This window comes from Gymnoscopelus braueri, assembly GCF_963280865.1.
Source record: "Gymnoscopelus braueri genome assembly, chromosome: 7".
Classification (NCBI taxonomy): domain Eukaryota; kingdom Metazoa; phylum Chordata; class Actinopteri; order Myctophiformes; family Myctophidae; genus Gymnoscopelus; species Gymnoscopelus braueri.
Window position 1 is genome coordinate 20,864,197 of NC_137608.1, and position 19,129 is coordinate 20,883,325.

The 19,129-nt window shown below is 40.0% G+C and overlaps 2 protein-coding genes across 3 annotated transcripts; one reads left to right on the forward strand and one right to left on the reverse strand.

The window, feature by feature from the left end:
* Nucleotides 1-1,321: 1,321 nt before the first annotated feature.
* fsta (follistatin a) lies at nucleotides 1,322-9,432 on the reverse strand. Of its 2 annotated transcripts, none has more exons than XM_080434197.1 (6): nucleotides 9,262-9,432; nucleotides 6,817-7,008; nucleotides 6,164-6,382; nucleotides 5,618-5,842; nucleotides 4,780-5,010; nucleotides 1,322-2,736 (listed from the first exon to the last, which is right to left on the reverse strand). In XM_080434197.1, exons 1-6 carry the CDS (start codon nucleotides 9,350-9,352, stop codon nucleotides 2,678-2,680), a joined length of 1,017 nt encoding a protein of 338 aa, XP_080290323.1. In that variant the 5' UTR covers nucleotides 9,353-9,432; the 3' UTR covers nucleotides 1,322-2,677. The 2 variants fall into 2 exon arrangements, with proteins under 2 accessions (XP_080290323.1, XP_080290322.1); XM_080434196.1 differs by having other exon boundaries at nucleotides 6,811-7,008.
* A 7,594-nt stretch (nucleotides 9,433-17,026) lies between these two features.
* On the forward strand, nucleotides 17,027-18,397 carry LOC308088663 (ruvB-like 1; the record flags this gene model as incomplete). The annotated part of the gene is made up of 1 exon (XM_080433213.1): nucleotides 17,027-18,397. The coding sequence occupies one exon, from the start codon at nucleotides 17,027-17,029 to the stop codon at nucleotides 18,395-18,397; it is 1,371 nt and encodes a 456-aa protein (XP_080289339.1).
* Nucleotides 18,398-19,129: the final 732 nt, after the last annotated feature.

Sequence of the window (19,129 nt, forward strand, 5' to 3'; positions counted from 1 at the left end):
AAAACATGTTTGAAAATAGAAGATCTACAACACGATGTGACGCGTTGTGAGCTTGTAGATCTGCTATTTTCAAATAGCCTATGTGGGTAATGTATATTTTATAATATAATAAAGTGGGTAATGTATATTTTATAATATAATAATGTATATCTGCAAATTAACTAGTAACTAAAGTTTTCTAATAATTGTAATAATAATAATTGTAAAAAGTACAATATTTGACTCTGGGATGTAGTTTAGTAAAAGTGAAAGCATAACAAATTGGAAATACTCCAGTAAAGTAAAAGTACCTCAAAACTGTACTTAAGTATAGTAAGTAAATGTACTTAGTTACTTTCCACCACTGGATAATAATATACAGTCATTGTTGTCAGTAATCCAAAGAGTGCTTTTTAAATGCAGTTTTGCTCTTTGGGTGTTTGTTATTTGTTGGTTTAAAGTCAGACATTTAGAAATTCCGATTCTTTGTTTCCTTCTGCATTTCTTTACTTTAAATAATATGCAGGGCAGGGTGTGCCTACATGTCTACACCTACTGTACACCTGTTTAAATATTATAGAATGGAAATGTATCTTGACATGTTGGAGACACACAGCTTCCACGTTATGATAGCAACAAAAGGATGTATCAATGTATATAAAACCCAGATTCGTAGACTTTCTAGATATGCAATCATTTGGTGAAATTCCCTTTGAGGTATCTGTGGACTCTCAGTGGGTTAAATTGACCACAGCTGTGCTTGAAGCCAAATAACAATGTGCATTAAGGATGCATTCTTCCTTGTCATTGGCTGTTCTTTTATGAACATGTAATTACATCTCTAGAGTAGTTATCTCATGTAAATATAATAATACACAATATATATAATATATATAATATATTATATAACATACACATATATATATATATATATATATATATATATATATATATATATATATATATATATATATATATATATATATATATATATATATATATATATATATATATATATATATATATATATACAGCCTATACATAATATTTAATATCAACCGCATAGTTCATGTTTAACTGTAAGGCCAAGACTCTTCGCTTCTCATTAGAAATGATTCTGCTCAATTTGGTTTTACCATTTTAACAGATCCCAGTCACTTAAAGCGTAGTCTGTCATTAGTGACTCTTATTGTATGTTAGCCTGTTTGAAAACCAAAATATCATAATGGAACAGTCCAGTGTTGGACAGAATCTATGAACTACTTACTGTTCTATTATGTATGTGGGCCTATGTCATGTCTTATAACTCAATAATGTGGTGTAGTCAATAAAGGCAAAATAATACGGAAAAAATGTTTATTGTTTCACTCTTCATATCTGTACAAATACCGTCAAACTTTGTATGTACATATGACATTTACATAAAAAATACAAAACTATATATTCATAACTGAATTTTGTATTTTTCTTGTGATGTTTCAAAATAAAAAAAATATGCATTCTGAGGAAAAAAAGTGTGAAATAAGCAAAACGATAAAGTTTGATATAATGTTAAGTACTGCGGTATGTTATCCTATTTTAGCTCCGCGAGAGCAATATGGAGAAAAACATTGGCGAGAACACAGCACACAAATGTTAATGGCACATATATTTTAAAAAAATCAAAAAATCAAAAAATCAAGTATTATCCATAAATCGTCTCTGAACTACTGTGGAGAATAAAAAAAACAATGATAGTGAATAATGTCGAGGGTTGACATCTATGACATTTCCATAGGGAAACAAAGCTGCAGGACTTAAGAGTCTTGAAGAGTAAACAACAACAGACAGACACACACACACACACACACACACACACACACGCACACGCACACGCACACGCACACGCACACGCACACGCACACACACACACACACACACACACACACACACAAATGGCTCTTCATTCTCTTGTTCCATTACCACCGTGTTGCACCATCTACACTGTAAAACCCTCAGTGTCAGTTTAACAGTGTACAAATGGAACCAAATGGACCCTTATGGGTCCATTATTTGGTTCCATCTCTTCACTTAAGAGTTAAATTAACGCTGAAGATTTCACTGTGTACATTGCGCCTTTGCAGAACCATTGAGAGAATCCCTTTGGTCAGTTATTATGAGTTGTAAACAAACCAGAAACACTTCTGTACATAAAATGATTGATATATTCCCAATAAATAAACACACAGCCTAAACATGCATCTTACGTATGTGTGACATAAACATTTGTGATAAAGATTTGACAGCAACAAGCAGATTTTTACAGCTCAGGGAATGCCATTTACAGCTTGCAGAGGATACTTACACGGTAATATGACAAATAAATAACACTGCTTCTCTTTGGACAAATATATTTCTTCATCATAAAAAAAGAAAGGAAAAGGGACGACAACAACAAAAAGGGAGGGGAAATGAGTGGTAACACAATATATCATGGTAGATAGTAAGCCTGACATTGTAAATGTATAAATTATAAAACACAAAACACAGTATAAATAAACATCTAGCAGACTGAACTATATGTATACTTCCTTTTTTCTTTAAAAAATAAATAAGCATACACATAATGTACAGTATGGACATGATTCCTTGCCCTAGGGCTGTTCCGCTATAGTGATGGTGGCCTATCCATCCAGTATAGAAGATAAATGGTCAAATGTCATGTACGGTAGTCTGAGTCCTCATATTCCTCATCTTCCTCCTGGTCTTCTGTAATGGCTATATGGGAGAATACATGGCAGCTGTTGTATGAATATGGACCACAACAGCTGAGGTTATTATCACTGAATGTTTTTGCAGCATAAAGAAGAAGAAGAAAAAACTCCCATTGCAAAGCCTCCAGTACACAGCCTCCCTTTTCTTTTTCTCTTTTTCTTCATCTATGTGTGTGTACATGTTGTTACGTGTGCGTGGGAAGTATTGTTGGCAGTCTGCAATTTAGTGTGGCGATCCCCAATTATACAACTCCCATTTACATGATCTAGCAAGTCAGGGCTGCGACAAGAGAAAAAAGCAGAGAGATGGAAGGGAGGGTGGGGGTGGAGTGGTTTTGGGGTGGTGGTGGGGATAAGGGTGATGGTGGGATTGGAAAGGGGACGGGGGACGGGTCCAATGGCTCAGGTTTCTTTTGGGCCTGAAAGCAGACACTCATAACACACAAAAGTGCTCTTGTGGTTCAGGATTTGCTTCTTTCCTTATTATTATTACTATAATACTGTATAATTATGATTATTAGCTTTTGTTTCTGACTCAAACATACAGTTGCTGCTACTAGGTGGGACGGCTCTCTGTGTCACAGTCTGACCTTAGCAAGCAGGTCAGAGGTCATCAACACAGTACTGAGGTATTTTCTTTTCTTTTTACAGATTTGTTTTTACATTGGACATGAAAAAAAAGCACACAAGCAATAGCGAGAGTGACAATACAAAAAACGACAAAATAAAACAGGCAGTCCCTCATCAATCCAAAAGGATTCGTTATTTTTGATACATATTCAGATAGACAACACAATCACTAGAAACAGCACAAACAACAAAAGTCAGCTGATAGATGTTACTTTTTTCTAATGATGAGATGAGAAGTAAGAATGTTGTTCTACAAGCTCCTTATGCTTATCCTGCATACTGTAAAATGCCATTTATATTTGACTCATGAGGTGATCATAAAGTTGGTCCCTTGGATTCAATTATATATATACCTTAAGGCACGTCACATTAAGGTACTCAGTCAGAAAGAAAATAAAACAACGATGAGTTCACAATGGAAATCTAGAGATTCATCAGATAGTCATACCAACTTGGAATGTAAATTTGATAACTCCTTGAAGCTACTGATCAATTTGATGGGTTGCCCCCAGCTTTGTGAGCAATTGAACGGCTCACACTGTTATAGAAATAGGTAGTCTGCATGAATATCAACTTCCAAATCCATCATCTCTATAATGGTACCAAAGTTACAATCACCTTATGCACATTATATGAGTATAGGCAAATGTACTCTGTTCTTACTGACATGTTGGCAGTGCGGTGTATGTCACAAGAGGCAGTGCATTTTGAATTGATTGATTACAGCCAAAAGCAAAAACAAAACAAAAATAAAAACATAAACAAAAACATAAATACACCATTTCTATGAAATTAGCAATGTGACCATGGAATTTACAAGCTGTAAAGATATGACCACTATCATAAAAAACACTATTGACAAAAAACAGAAAAAGAAAAAAACTGCATGAAACTTAAGGCAACCTGCTCAGGCAGGTCACTAGCATGGTCATAAACTTGACTAAAGTTTTAAATATCACGATTGTTCCACTGCAAACAAAAGTTAGTCTCCTTTATTATTTGTGTTAGTTTGATGAAGTTAGTGTCTCCCAGACTCCCAAAATAGAGTCCGTCGACTAAGTCTTTTTTTTAATATATATAGATGTATGCTCGTTTATTCACTGTTCTGTTATTTTGTTTTGCAGAAGAATTGCTGATTAAAAAAAAGAGTCAACAAAAGCCAGCAACAAAGACAACATCATGCAAGTTCTTCCACTCTCATGTCCTTTCTGCTTGCTTAAGCTGTGCTTGGTGTGGGCGGGGTGGGAGTTTGCATGAGGTTGGGGTGGAGGGGTTGAAGGGGGGGTTCTTGGAGAGGAGGTTGAGTTGGGGAAACAACGCAGAATATTGTCTTTTGCTTGGTAGCAGGGATGTGGGTGGTGGTGGGGTGGGGGGTGGTTTCTCTTATTTTCTCTTTTTTTTTTGTCATTTTACTTACAGTTGCAAGATCCAGAGTGTTTGACTTCCAACAGCACCCCCAAAGAGCATGCGGCCTGCTTCATGGCACATTCACTGGAGTATGTGGTGTTGTCACTGGCACACACCGCCTCATCTGTCCGACCCTCCGGACAGGTCTCGTCGCACACTGAGCAGCGTCCCCGACTCATCCTGGCATCCCACAGGCACTTCTTCCCTGCACTGCACTGAATGTCCTCACACGACTTGGCCTCTAGGAGCAGAACGAGACAATTCATCACAGGGGGAAACCTCTGATTAGACGGATCGCCACAAACTGTTTTATGGGCTGCTAAATGTACGCTTGCGGTGTACCTTGGAGGACTGAGCTTGCAATAAAACGCTGCATCGTGTTTTATAAGGGTTAGGCCTTACAGTGTGAAAAAGGCATTATATCATATACTTGGCAATGCCTGGTGTCACAATGACTAATGCTGCACATGTTTAGATTTGCTACTATAATCATCCATCTAACTCAGATATTGGCTGACTGCATGTCTCCTTCACCCTGCAGCTCCTTGTCTTCAGCTCTCCATTCCTCTCTCCTTGCGTGTATGTGCGCGTGCTTGCACAAATGTGCACGTGTATGAGTGCTGCCAACATCAGGAAACAATAAGATGTCCATCATGTCTTGAGCAAACATGAACAAAAACTACAGAACACTCTCAGACCCCCTTCCTAGAGGAATGTTGGAGAAAAAAAAGTGGACTTTGAATAACTGCAAAGTTGGCCAAGAGGAATATGCTCTCAAACCATCTCCAATAAAGGAGGCGACACTCAGGGAATACAGTCTCATGCTGAAGCTCTTGTTGCAGACTTACTGATGCATTTTCCTTCATATGCTACTCCGATGGATCTGCCAAGAATGCAGGTAGCCCTTCTCAGGTGACAGGCGCTGGCATAGATGATCCCATCGTTTCCACACAGGTACTGCTCAGTCGACGTCACCTCGGGGCAAATCCGATTACACGTCACACAATACGCGTTATTTGTCTGGTCCACGACGCACGTGGAGCTGCCAGGGCACAAGACATCACGGCATGTTTCTGCCAAGCCAAGAAAGACAAATGGGGAGTGTTTGTTAACATGATCCGAGATGTAAACTTCAGCTAAATTAGGCTCCATTAGAATTTACAAGTGAAGGGCACTGGATTCAAGACACTCAAATATGTCTAACAAATGAGCCAGCAAAACAGTAAAATCCTCCATGTTAATTTAACTGTACAAATGGAACCAAATGGTCTCTTACAGGTCTGTAACTCCAAGAAGTGCAGCCTACAAATTGAACCAAATGGACCCACAACGGTCCTTTTGGTTGTATTTGTAAATTACCACTGGAGTCAAGCATTCAAGTAGGATTGACTTACTCTTGCATTTCCCCTGATACTGAACATCCAGGTCCGGATGTGCTTTACATTTGGACTTCAACAAAGCACACTCGTCCTTGTAGGTCTTCCCATCAGAGCCGCAGACTGGTCCTCTCCATGTGATGTTGGAGCAGTCTGGTGCGCACACACAGCGGGGTTTACTCCGTCTGTTCATCTTGCATCTCTTTCCGGGTCCACAGTCAACATTGTCGCAGGTTTCTAAAAAATAAAAGGCATTTGAGTTTGAGTTTGAGTTTTACTTTTACGTGATGCTAAATAAAGATTTTGGATGTGCACTTTGATGCAGCAAAAACAGAACATAGGCTAATTTTGTCATGTAACCACTTACACCCCAGCATCCGTATTGTGGGGAAAGCTTTCACTGAAGATAGCAGATCGACAAGCTCACAGTGCGACACGTTGCGTCGTACTGTGAGCTTGTCGATCGTCTATTTTCAGCGAAAGCTTTCCCCACAATAACACAAAACAGAAAATACACTAGTATTGAGCCCTGATGGACTCCAGTTACCCATAAAGTGGTAAAACTTGCAATTTAAATGTGCCATAATAATGAAGAGGTACACTATGACTATAAAGCATAGCTAAGTGTGTTTATGTTGAAATGGGGGGGGGGGGACTGAGTGCACCTCCACCTTTGCAAGGTATGCAGTTGGGGGCTCCACCATTGAAGATCATCCACCTGAACAGCGTACTGTTGGGGACATCCTCCTCGGTCCAGGACGTCCCCAGTCGTCCACTTCGACAGCACTCCTCTCTGCTCATGCCAGGCATGTAGAGAACCTGGCATCTTCCGTTCTTCCCCTGCTGCAACCAGCAGTTGCCAGCTGTTAGAAAGAAAAAAAAACGAGGAAAAAAAAAAACACTGTCGTATTTATAACGTCTGGAAACGCTGACCCAGACGCGTACACGTGCAGCCTGCATTATCTGAGACGCTCACCCCCTCCCCTGCTTTTCAACGGTGACTGGAAGACTCGCCCCAAAACACGCTCAACCTCATTTATTTCGCGGACCAGCGGTTCTTGTATTTGTTTTTTACTGAGGGATAAGGTTAGAAATAAGTTTAGGGGTAGGCATAGTTTGACTGAGGTTAAGTTTAGGAATAAGGTTAGGTTTTGCCACCGTTTTACGGAGGTTACGTTTTAGCCTAAACCTATAACCTATTCCTAAACGTAACCTCATAACCTCAACCGTTATGTTTACTTTAGGAATAAGGCTAGGTTTAGGCATAGTTTACTGAGGTTACATTTTGGAATGAGGTTAGGTTTCCGTTTAGGCATAGTTTACTGAGGTTACGTTTAGAATACAAGGTGAATACCGCCGGATTTGCACCGGGGTGACTGTGTTTTGGGGCGAACGTTCTGGTATTCCTTTTCACCCTACCCGCTATTATTTTTGTCTGATTTGTTTCTCCGAGACTGTTATAACACTTGCCCATCGCGTGTCTTCCGTGCGCAGTCAGTGAGTGACTGACCTTACAATGCCTAGAAAGAACCAAATGTGAGAATATGTTGGGGGGATATTAGATATTATTTGTCTTTTATTCTCCTGGCCTCATTATCACTGCGCAGAAAGTGGAGTGTCTAGACAGTGTTAAATAACAGCCTATCAGACACGCGCTGTCTTTAGGTGATAGAGCTGCTAAACCCACATCCAGTGTTGCCAGGTCCGCTTATTATAAGCGACTTTGGGCTTGTGTTTCTGTCAAATTGCTTGTAAATATTGGTAGTTTGCGGGTTGCGTTTTTCTTTTTGACTTAATTGTTTCTAAAGTGTAGTTGCTCATTATGGGCTTGTTTCCTAAATGTTGTTGAAACCAGTATAGTTCCCAAACATTTTCAAGTCAAGGTTAATTAATATGTATTTGTTGTCCACAGATCTCCATCTGAAAATATGTTGTGCCAGGGGACCCCCATACAACATTTGTGTTGTTAAAATGCTTCAAAAAATATTCCACATTCTTCTTTTTTTTTCTTCTTTTTTTTGTGTTGTTGTTGATAGCAGATCTACAAGCTCACAATGCGTTGCATCGCAACGCGTTGTGAGCTTGTAGATCGGCTATTTTCAAACGGCCAATGTATAGCCTATGTTTGATAATTAAAGGGCGAAGGGCTCGCTTCTTTTGGGCTTGTTTTCATAGACCCTGTTGCTTATTTCTCTCACAAAATATGGCAACACTGCTACTAGCCTACTAGACAATAATTTTAGTGCCAACCAAAGCCAACGTTGATGAAAATGTAGGCTATATAATAAAATACTACGAAGAACTTATTATTACCATGGAATGCATAGGGCAAAGTGGGCTCAGATAACAGCATTAATACAGACGTGACGACCACCAGACAGACCTAAGTGATCATGAATTGAGTTATTATGGGGGGGGGGGCGTACGGATTTTGAGAACATAATTGACCCTGTGTAATCAATACAAGCACAAAATGACGGAGACTGTCATTTTTTAAAGCAAATAACCCCTATTTCCCCCTATTTTGTATTTATTTTATAAATACATTTATAAGAATTGTATTTATTTTCATTACATTTTTTAAGCAAATAGCCTACGAAAAATAATTATGTTCAGACAATTGAAGTCAGAATGCTATTTAGAAGCATGCCCCATAAACTTATCCAGCCTATAATGTATGTGCTGATCATCATCTGTTGGGTTGTTATTATAGGTTAAAGCCATTCAAAAAGTAATAGATTTGCACTGCAAATGAAATTCTCGAATATATAAGTATATCGAAAGCCGTTGCTTTCAACTGGATCTGGAGGCTCAGGTCTTGTGCACTTAATTCGCCAGGGCTGCAAAACTTGCCATCCTATAACCTATCACTTTAATTTAAAGTGTCCCATATGGCACCTGTTATGGACACTTAACGCACGCACTGTCTGTCTGGGGGAGTTTGATCTGTTGGAGGAATCATGGAAACTTGGAAAAAGTTTGATCACAGAAACGGTTCCCAGTATGTAATCCGTATCACCCACAACCCAGCCACCCTGTAGAATAGATGACAAACAGTCGAAGTTTTGCAAAAATGCGAAGATTGCCCCCCCAAAAAATGATGATCAAGAGCTTACCTTGAACTTTTTGATCTTCCATGAGATGACAAAGCCATACAAGCAATAGAATAATGCCCGGGTGTAGGTGGTGTTTCAGCATCCTAAGCATGATGATGGAGAAGGCAAAGTGATCAACCACAGTATTGACACACAGGCAGCAGCAAAAGTAGTAATCTGCTTTAAGGTGGCAGTGTTGAATATAAGTGTCAGTCTGAGAATGCAGCCTCTCTTTTTAAATCTATAAGAGGGGTCTGGGGTTGACTGTCTCTGGTGGGCGGTCTCCTGTTCTGTGGGGGTGGGGAGATTTTTTTTTCAATCCCAATCAGGTGACATCAGTGATGGAAAGTAACTAAGTACATGTAGTCTATACTCAAGTAATGTACTTAGGTACAATTTTGAGGTATTTGTTTTACTTTACTGGAGTATTTCCAGTTTTCAATACTTTTACTTCTACTCCAATAGCTACATCACAGAGGCAAATATTTGTTGCACTACAATTATTTTAAAACTTGAGTTACTAGTTACTTTGTAAAACATACATTAACCACTTCAGACCTATATATACTTTGGCTATTTGAAAATAGCTCACAAAGCATCCCTTTGAGAAACTTGTGAGCTTATAGATCTGCTATTTTCAAAGGATTTTATAAAATTGGAAACTTGTGAAATGGGACATTGTGCATAATGAGTACTTTTACTTTTAATACCTTTAATACCTAATACCAGTATATTTTTATGCCAATACTTTTGTACTTTTACTCGAGTACATTATGAATACTGGTACTTTTACTTGCAACAGAGTATTTCTACATTGTGCTATTGCTACTTTTACTTGAGTACAAAATGTGAGTACTTCTTCCACCACATGGGTGACATCGTTAGAGGCAACTTTCTCTCGCCACACAACAGTTTAGGAATATGAAAAATGTTACAAGTTTGTAATATATTAGCATATACCACGCTTTGGACTAATGATAGATACGTGTTCATAAGCATCTATGACTTAAAGCACAAGTCTATACACCGCAGAACAAATGAAATGAAATGCGCCCGGATAATAGGCTATCAATCTGGTTTTGATGGTGCGCATGATTTAATTAATTAAAAACGATTGTAAAGTATGGGCCACACAGACAGTAGTAGCCAGTAGTCTGGTGCTTATTTTAAATCTGTGTGAGCTTAAAACGCGTTTGATCAAATGAATTAGGCTCTTGTATGTTTTATTATTTATTATTTTGCATTCATAGCAATTTATGTAGGATACAACTTTATTCAAATAAAGCCTAAATTAGTTCCGGCCATTGACTACATTCCATTAATTGGTGATATAGCCTAAACGGTTTTCTTTTTATTTCATTTTTCTCCCCCCAACTGTAGCCTACATACAATGGTTAATCCTTTAATAAATCTTCTATTGGAATTGGTTTAGCTATTGGCAACATTTGATCATAAAGGTATTTGTCCTGCTTCAGCCGCATCAATAGGCTAAAAGAAGAGTGTTGTTTTAATTCCTCTCCTGGGTCAATATTTGTATTTATTTATTTATTAGGCTATAACCTACTGTTTCCGAAGGGGCTTGAGCTTGGAGAGCAGTGTTAGATTTCATTGAATGAAACACAACGAAAAGATCCAGCTTCACACAAACTCTTTCAGAAGTCCGCCGGCGACCTCTTCAGCGAAACACTGGTTACACAACTAAAGACCAGAGCAATGGCTTGATATTGATTAGACACGGACGCACAGTGGTGTAAAGTAAGGTACATTTACTCAAGTACAGTAGGCTACTTAAGTACAATTTTGAGGTATTTTTACTTAACCGGAGTATTTCCAATTGTCCTTTAGGCCTACTTCTACTCCACTACTACATCTCAGAGGCAAATATTGTACTTTTTACTCCAATACAATTATTTGAACTGGTGGTTAGGCTACTTTGTAGATTTGGATTGTTATCACAAAACATACATTACCCACTTCAGCCCTATATATATATACATCTCGGCCATTTGAAAATAGCCAATCTACTATAGCTCACAATGCCTCACAATGCAACACATTGTGAGCTTGTAGATCTGCTATTTTCAAAATATTTTTTATACATTTTAAAACTTGTGAACTGGGACATTCTGCATAGCCTACTTTCTACTTTTGGTACTTATTTTGATACCAATACTTTTGTACTTTTACTCAAATAAATATTGAATTCTGGATTTGTACTTGTAACAGTGTATTTCTATACATTGCCATATTGATACTTTTACACCGGGAGGAATTGGCTTGTGTCGGTAGGCCAAGTAGGCCTATAGGGCAGGGGTCCTCAACAGGGGGTCCTGGACCATAGGCCTAGGGAGTCCTCAGAGTTACTACAGGGGGTCCGCCAAATCTTTGTGCGATAGGAACTGTCTCTAATTTTATTCTTTTACATTAACCACTTGAACCCTAGTATCACTATTCTGAGGGGAAGATCGGCAAAGAGGTCGAGGGGGAAAAAGAGCAGACCAAGTACAAGTATTGAGGATTTGCACATTAACACTAAGCTACAGAAGTGCTGTCAAACAAGTCTATGAAGCTATCTTTGAACTCTATCTGCAAGACAATTTTACACAATATGTAGCGGGGGTCTCTGCTTCATCTGTCTCTCAGCTAAGGGGTCCTTGGACTGAAACACGTTGAAGACCCCTGCTATATAGGCTATAAAGTATGAAGACCTGAGATCTCCAATTGGGCTAATACTGCTGTAGAACACAGAGGGCTATGATTTTCAAACGTGGCAAATTCACACCATGTCATGCACAATGGCATACATGCGTGTGCGTGTGCGTGTGCGTGCGTGTGTGTGTGTGTGCGTGTGTGCGTGTGCGTGTGCGTGCGTGTGTGTGTGTGTGTGCGCGTGTGTGCGTGTGTGTGTGTGCGTGTGTGCGTGTGTGTGTGCGTGTGTGTGTGCGTGTGTGTGTGTGTGTGTGTGTGTGTGTGTGTGTGTGTGTGTGTGTGTGTGTGTGTGTGTGTGTGTGTGGGTGGGTGGGTGTCTGTGTCTGTGTGTGTGTGTGTGTGTGTGTGTGTGTGTGTGTGTGTGTGTGTGTTTTGTTACAGGTTGGCTACTAGGCTACTGGAAGCTACTGTACCTGCTTAAACATGTTCTTACCTCTAGAAAATATTAAGTCACACAAATCATTCACTTAAATTCAGAGGGTTAGAGCATTATTATCACTATTCTAATATTTTAATACGTCTAATATTTTCCCCCTTAACATTTCTCTGCACTACAATCACCCATGTTTTCCAAAGTGTCTCATTATATGTAGGCCTACCAGATTACATGATAACACTGATCATTTTACATAGCATAGTAAGCTTCGGACCTGATGCTGAAATATTATAGGTAACTTGTAGGTAACTTTGGAAACCATATTTCACAGTTACTGTGAGTAACATAGACCAGGCAGAATTGAAACGCAACGTTTCAACCCTTTTAGGTCTTCATCAGGCAAATACATGATATATATTTGCCTGATGAAGACCTAAAAGCCTTCATCAGGTCGTCACCAGGCAAATAAATATATGATATATATATTTGCCTGATGAAGACCTAAAAGGGTTGAAACATTGCGGCAGTAATAAAAGTACGTTTTTTGGAGCTTAAAAACAGTGTGCGGATGTTTTTATCTTCTCCTTAATTCTCAAAGTGCACCATTCTAGAGAGCATATTCTATACAGTTACAAAAAGAGCCTATCTCCTGTTTCTGTAGGGTGAGGCAGCTTGAAAGAACACCTAGTCTGTCGCAGGGATTTACCCCAACTATTGGAGCTGAGCGCCAAAAAGAAGAATTGGGTATGTCCCAGCTGGGGATAAAACTCCAACCTCCCAAACTCAGGGCAGACACTCTAACTGTAAGGCCACTGAGCTGGTTACCTTCAAAGGATGAATCTATACTTGTAGCTATACAGCATCTCTCTGTGATTGGTGTCAAAAAGTATTTATAAGACTGATTATAAACCATGAATAGCATCCATTTTTTAATAGCACATCATCCTAAAAAACATCTAAATGTTTTATGAAACAAACACCAAGCATGACAATGTCAGAGCCATCTGTCTGTATCATTAAATATCCAGGATTAGAACTTTAGGTATACACCTAATGTACCTAGTCAAATATTCAGAGTAAGCAAATATGTTTTTAATCTGAAATGAATAGGAGAAAACAAAAAAAAAACATTTTATTTTATTTCATTTCATTTTTTCCAAAAGGAATTGTGTTTTCCAAATTATTATTCCTGCCTCTGGTAGATTCACGACACTGTGTCCATTTAAACCGATGTGATAAACAAGAGATAGTGAACATTTCTTTTGTAAAGCATGTTCACAGGTTTTAGTGTTAGTCCTACGAGAGCTTGAAAGAACAAAAGAGTAATGGTATTCCACCATACTGAAACAGTCAGTCACCTCACTTCATATGATGTAAGGTGGTTCTCAAACATTTTCATGTCATGGACCCCCAAATTCATACATATTAGCCCACAGACCCCCATTTGAAAGGATTTTGTGCCAGGGACCCCCATAAGAGAAGAAGCTAAACCTTTTCAAAAGTATTCAAAATTTGTCAAGAATCTCCCAAATTATTTGAAAATAGCTGATCTACTGATTACAAGCTCACAGCTATTTTCGAATAGTATAAAATAGGTGTTAAGTGTTAAACTGATTTTGATGCTATAATAATTAATCTGACTGGGGACCCCCTGGAACCCCTACGGACCCCCACTTTGAGAACCACTGCTGTAAAATGTACATAAAATGTAATTATATCTCATATAGCTCTTCTGTTTTGTGTGTTTGTGGCGTTCAAAATGGGCCCTTACAGGTCTGTAACTCTGAGAGTGAACAAATGTAACCAAATGGACCCTTACAGGTCCATTTGCTTCCACTTGTACACTAATTGATGATATCTAATAATATATATATAATATAATCAGAAAACAGTCAGGACTTAACAAAGGAAACACTATCCCAAATACTGGGATAACGTAAATAACGTAATCACGAAAAGTGATATGGATATGGTATCCTATTAGCAATAGAAATGAAATAACTATAGTTTCCAGGATGGTCTTTTCCATGAGCAATGAAGAAATGGTGAACAGATGCTCAGGGCCTATACCATGCTGACACCTGGTGGAGAAGCTGTACAATTACATCTAGAATAGATGACCTTCTCCCAGTGACAGCCTTTAGTTGAATGTACTTGGGTAGAAGATTCAATCTTCTACCCACGTTGCATAATTTATGATCACATCAGATGAAGGGTATAGAGAGGCTTTGGTGATTAGAAGATAAATCCAGTGTCTTCTTACACTTACACACGAGACCCAGTGTATGAAGAATGATGGCCTCTGTGGCTTCTTCTTTCGTGTGCCATCATCAGATGTCCAGCTTGTCTCAGCCTCACCGTCCCACATCAAAGAGGCCGGCCTCCTACGGTGGTCTACACAGGGGACAGGTGGTGATTATTATGTGGTCAGTCTGCTCAAGCTCCTCGCACTCGCAGACTGCACTGTCTGCCAGGTCCCACTTCTTCTTCTTAGATGTTTTGAAGCAGCAGACCCCAGTACGCAGCAATGGTTCAGCAGGGACCGGTCCATTGCCGGTGTGGCAGATCTTCGTCTCCCGGGGTTCCAGATGTAGTAGTGGCAACGTGTGGGCCCCGACGACTCCCACTCCTGCTTCTAGGAGGATGCCGCCAGTCATGCGTTTGTAGACAGGTCCTCAGGGATAGAATTGAGCATCTCTTGTACCGCCTTGTTGTATGGGTGGCCGGACTTGAGTCTATTTGTTTGGAGGCATGTCATGCAGGATATGCCAGTCCATGCATCTTGTCCTTGCTAGAGGCGATTTTACAGCCATTTTGCTCTTAATATGTCATACTCAGTCGGAGGATAGGAAAGGTCTGTGGTCTTCCCTGTGCACCACACAGCGTAGCCTCAACTAAGATTGATTGGTTTTGATTGATTTTAATATCTGCTCTATAGTCTCAGTTGTGGGGGTGGTTAAAAACACATGAACTGTTTTAAAGAATTCCATAACTCCATATTCCATGTAACATTCAGTTTAACTTCCTTTCATGTTACCCACAGAGTATTGTGTTTCACAATATGTTTTTAGACCCCAAACCTAAGATGGGAAAACAGAGTTCCATTATGTCAAAGCTTTTAAAGTTTTATATTTATTGTGTTTGGTATCATTTTTAAGGGGACACACTGAGCTTTCATTTAAGACATTTTGTGAGTATTTATGACAAGTACAGTGGTCACTGGAGCTCTTCAAACTTTTAATCACACAATTTATTCCACAATTTCCACCGAAATTATATTTTTCAGATGCTAAATCACTAAGTCACCAATAAACAATATATGTTTTCACATGTAATTGTTTTGCCAAAAGTTGTTCATGTAAAGTTTTGTTCCCTGCTTTTACTTAATTTGGCTCCATTGAAAATGTGTCTCCTGAGATTTCAATAAAGATTGTCATGCAGATGATGGGAAACCACTGATGTATGTGTATACATTATGAATTAATACATTAAAGACAACATAAGCATCCTTTTCCCAAAACTGATTTGCTTCAGTAAAAATCCTGAAAGGGCACAAGGTTAAGATGTCAACAAGTGGCGTTAATATATGGAGTTGTGGTGAACGGGCTGTGTGCTGACATCATGTGGAGTGACAGTGTGCGAAAGTCTGTTAGTTTTCTTTAATTAAAATATGGTGTCTGCCTGGTAGATTCTTCAGTTATAAACGAATACATCCATCCATGTAGATTCGACAAATAAAAAATTAAAGCTGTAATAATGGCATGGCTTCTCTGTGGATCTCTGACATCATGTTGATGGCGTGAGTCTTGCCCATATATGGAAGGGCGGGGAGATGCTGGATCTGAGATGACTCTTGTAGCTGCAGTGATGTCACGCTCTATGCAAAAGGGGAAGTGTGTGTATGTGGCTCCTTTTTTGACTCCTTTTTGTGAAAAATGAATATTATACACAGTATGTAATGAATATATTATTTCTGTCTTCATTGGTGGATGGTGGTTGTTGCAGGTCCCTTCACTGGATACGTGACCATAATATTGTGCTAGTACAGAAAAGAATATCACTGTATACGATCCGTCTCACAAACGAAATGCTGATGATAACTGTTGTTGTTTGCACCTCCATGACAATGGCGGACACGGCCATGTCCCCAAATACCTGTATGTGTGTAACAAAGAATGAATTCACAAATGTGAAAATATTGGGGGTTACTTTCTTGGCCTACTGGTAGCACAGGAAGGTATTGGTGCTGATTGTTCCAGGAGTTTGCAAGATTAGCCTGCACGCGTGTGCGCACTCATTCACACACATGCACGCACACACACACACAGACACACACACACGCAGGCACACGCACGCACGCACGCACGCACGCACGCACACGCACACACACACACACACACACACACACACACACACACACACACACAGATTACTGTCCAATCAGAGCATGTTGGAGGGGTGACGTCATCAAATGTTCATGTAAATAGCACATAAAAGATGTGTCATAGAGTATGTTGATTAGCTCTTCAAATAAACTCAGCTCAATTCATTTCTAAAACGTTTTCAATATTTATATATATTTATCATAAATATTGGACTAGTGCTTCTCTTTTGAGTTTGCACGCCAGCTAAGCTGCTAAATCAAAGTGCAATAGACAGAACCTCTAGCATTTATCGTGCCTTTGCCAAGTATAACGCATCATGAAGATCGAGGAGGTGAAAAGCACCACGAAAACTCAGCGGATTGCATCACACAGTCATGTGAAAGGACTTGGGTTAGACGAGGCCGGTAATGCTAAGCAGACAGCAGCTGGTCTCGTGGGACAGGCGGAGGCAAGGGAGGCTTGTGGTATCATTGTGGATTTAATCCGCTCAAAGAAGATGGCAGGAAGGGCAGTTTTAATTGCTGGGCCTCCAGGCACAGGAAAGACTGCCCTTGCTTTGGCGATGGCACAGGAGTTGGGCAACAAGGTCCCATTCTGCCCCATGGTAGGCAGTGAGGTCTACTCATCAGAGATAAAGAAAACAGAGGTGCTGATGGAGAATTTCAGGAGGGCCATAGGATTGCGTATCAAGGAGTCAAAGGAGGTGTATGAGGGGGAGGTGACAGAGCTGGCTCCCAGTGAGACAAAGCATCCCATGGGAGGTAATGGAAAAACCATCAGCCACGTTATCATTGGGCTGAAGACTAGCAAGGGCACCAAGCAACTCAAGTTGGATCCCAGCATTTATGAGAGTCTGCAAAAGGAGCGCGTGGAAGTGGGAGACGTCATCTACATCGAAGCCAACAGCGGAGCCGTTAAGAGACAAGGTCGTTGTGACACCTTTGCCACAGAATTTGATCTGGAGGCAGACGAATATGTACCGCTGCCCAAAGGTGACGCCCATAAGAAGAAAGAGATCATCCAAGACGTCACACTACATGACCTGGACATTGCCAATGCCAGACCCCAGGGCGGGCAGGACATTGTCTCCCTGATGGGACAACTGATGAAGCCCAAGAAGACGGAGATCACAGACAAGCTGCGTGCAGAGATCAACAAGGTGGTGAACCGCTACATCGACCAGGGCGTGGCTGAGTTAGTTCCTGGTGTGCTGTTTGTGGATGAGGTGCACATGTTGGACATTGAATGTTTCACCTACCTCCATCGGGCCCTGGAGAGCACCATTGCCCCAATTGTTGTCTTTGCCTCCAACAGGGGCAACTGCCTCGTCAGGGGGACGGAGGACATCAGCTCTCCTCACGGAATCCCCCTGGACTTACTGGACAGAGTCATGATTATCCGTACCATGCCGTACCCGCTACAGGAAATGAAGCAGATCATCAAGATCCGTGCTCAGATTGAGGGCATCAATATCAGCGACGACGCACTAACTCATTTGGGAGAGATTGGCGACAAGACCACCCTCAGGTATGCATTGTATTTATTGACCCCAGCCAATCTGCTTGGGCGAGTCCAGGGCAAAGATAGGGTTGAAAGGGAACAGGTGGAGGAAATTAACGAGCTGTTTTATGACGCCAAGTCCTCTGCAAAGATCCTCCAAGACCAGCACTACAAATTCATGAAATGAGTGTCTAAATGTCCACCTTTATCACCATGGCACCTAGGGGGCCTTCTAGAAGAGCATTGTCTGTCTGAGTATCTGCCTGCAGCTAATCTCACAAACCACTGGATCAATTTATTTTTGTTTTTTTGTGTGTGATTATTGTTCACATTTTGTGCCAAGGAATATTTTCAACAAGACAATTCAACGTGCTTTACACAAAAAATTAAGAATTAAGACATTAAGACAGAATATTTAAAATAAGAAAAAGAAAAAAGAAAATAAGAGAATAAAAGTACATTGCAGAAGAAATCTTATCCACATTGCCTTGTGGGTGAACGGTGGGCATCACAAACGTAGCATCCGTATTTGATTGGTCAAACTTCACGTGACATTAGTGGACAAATATTTATACATCTCGATAAAAGGCATCAATGTCTGCCATGTTTTATGTTGGAAATACATTTCTGATTTTGGGCTGCTACACCATGAACCGTGCACCCAGGACTCTCACATGTTCTGGGACAGGTTTTCTTTCTGAACCCAGCTAAAGCATTCAGTTTTTATGCATCACATACCTGGAACAATTGTATTCGCCCATTGGCCGAAGAATAGCAGATGTGATGCGTTTTGAGCTTGTAGGTTGGCTATTCTCGGCAGGTGTAGAGGGAAAATGGAGGCTATGTAGGATTTACATGGTTAATTTGTGAGCCTTGCAGTTTTCAATTTCATTGTTTGTATGTTCTAATCTTATGTGTT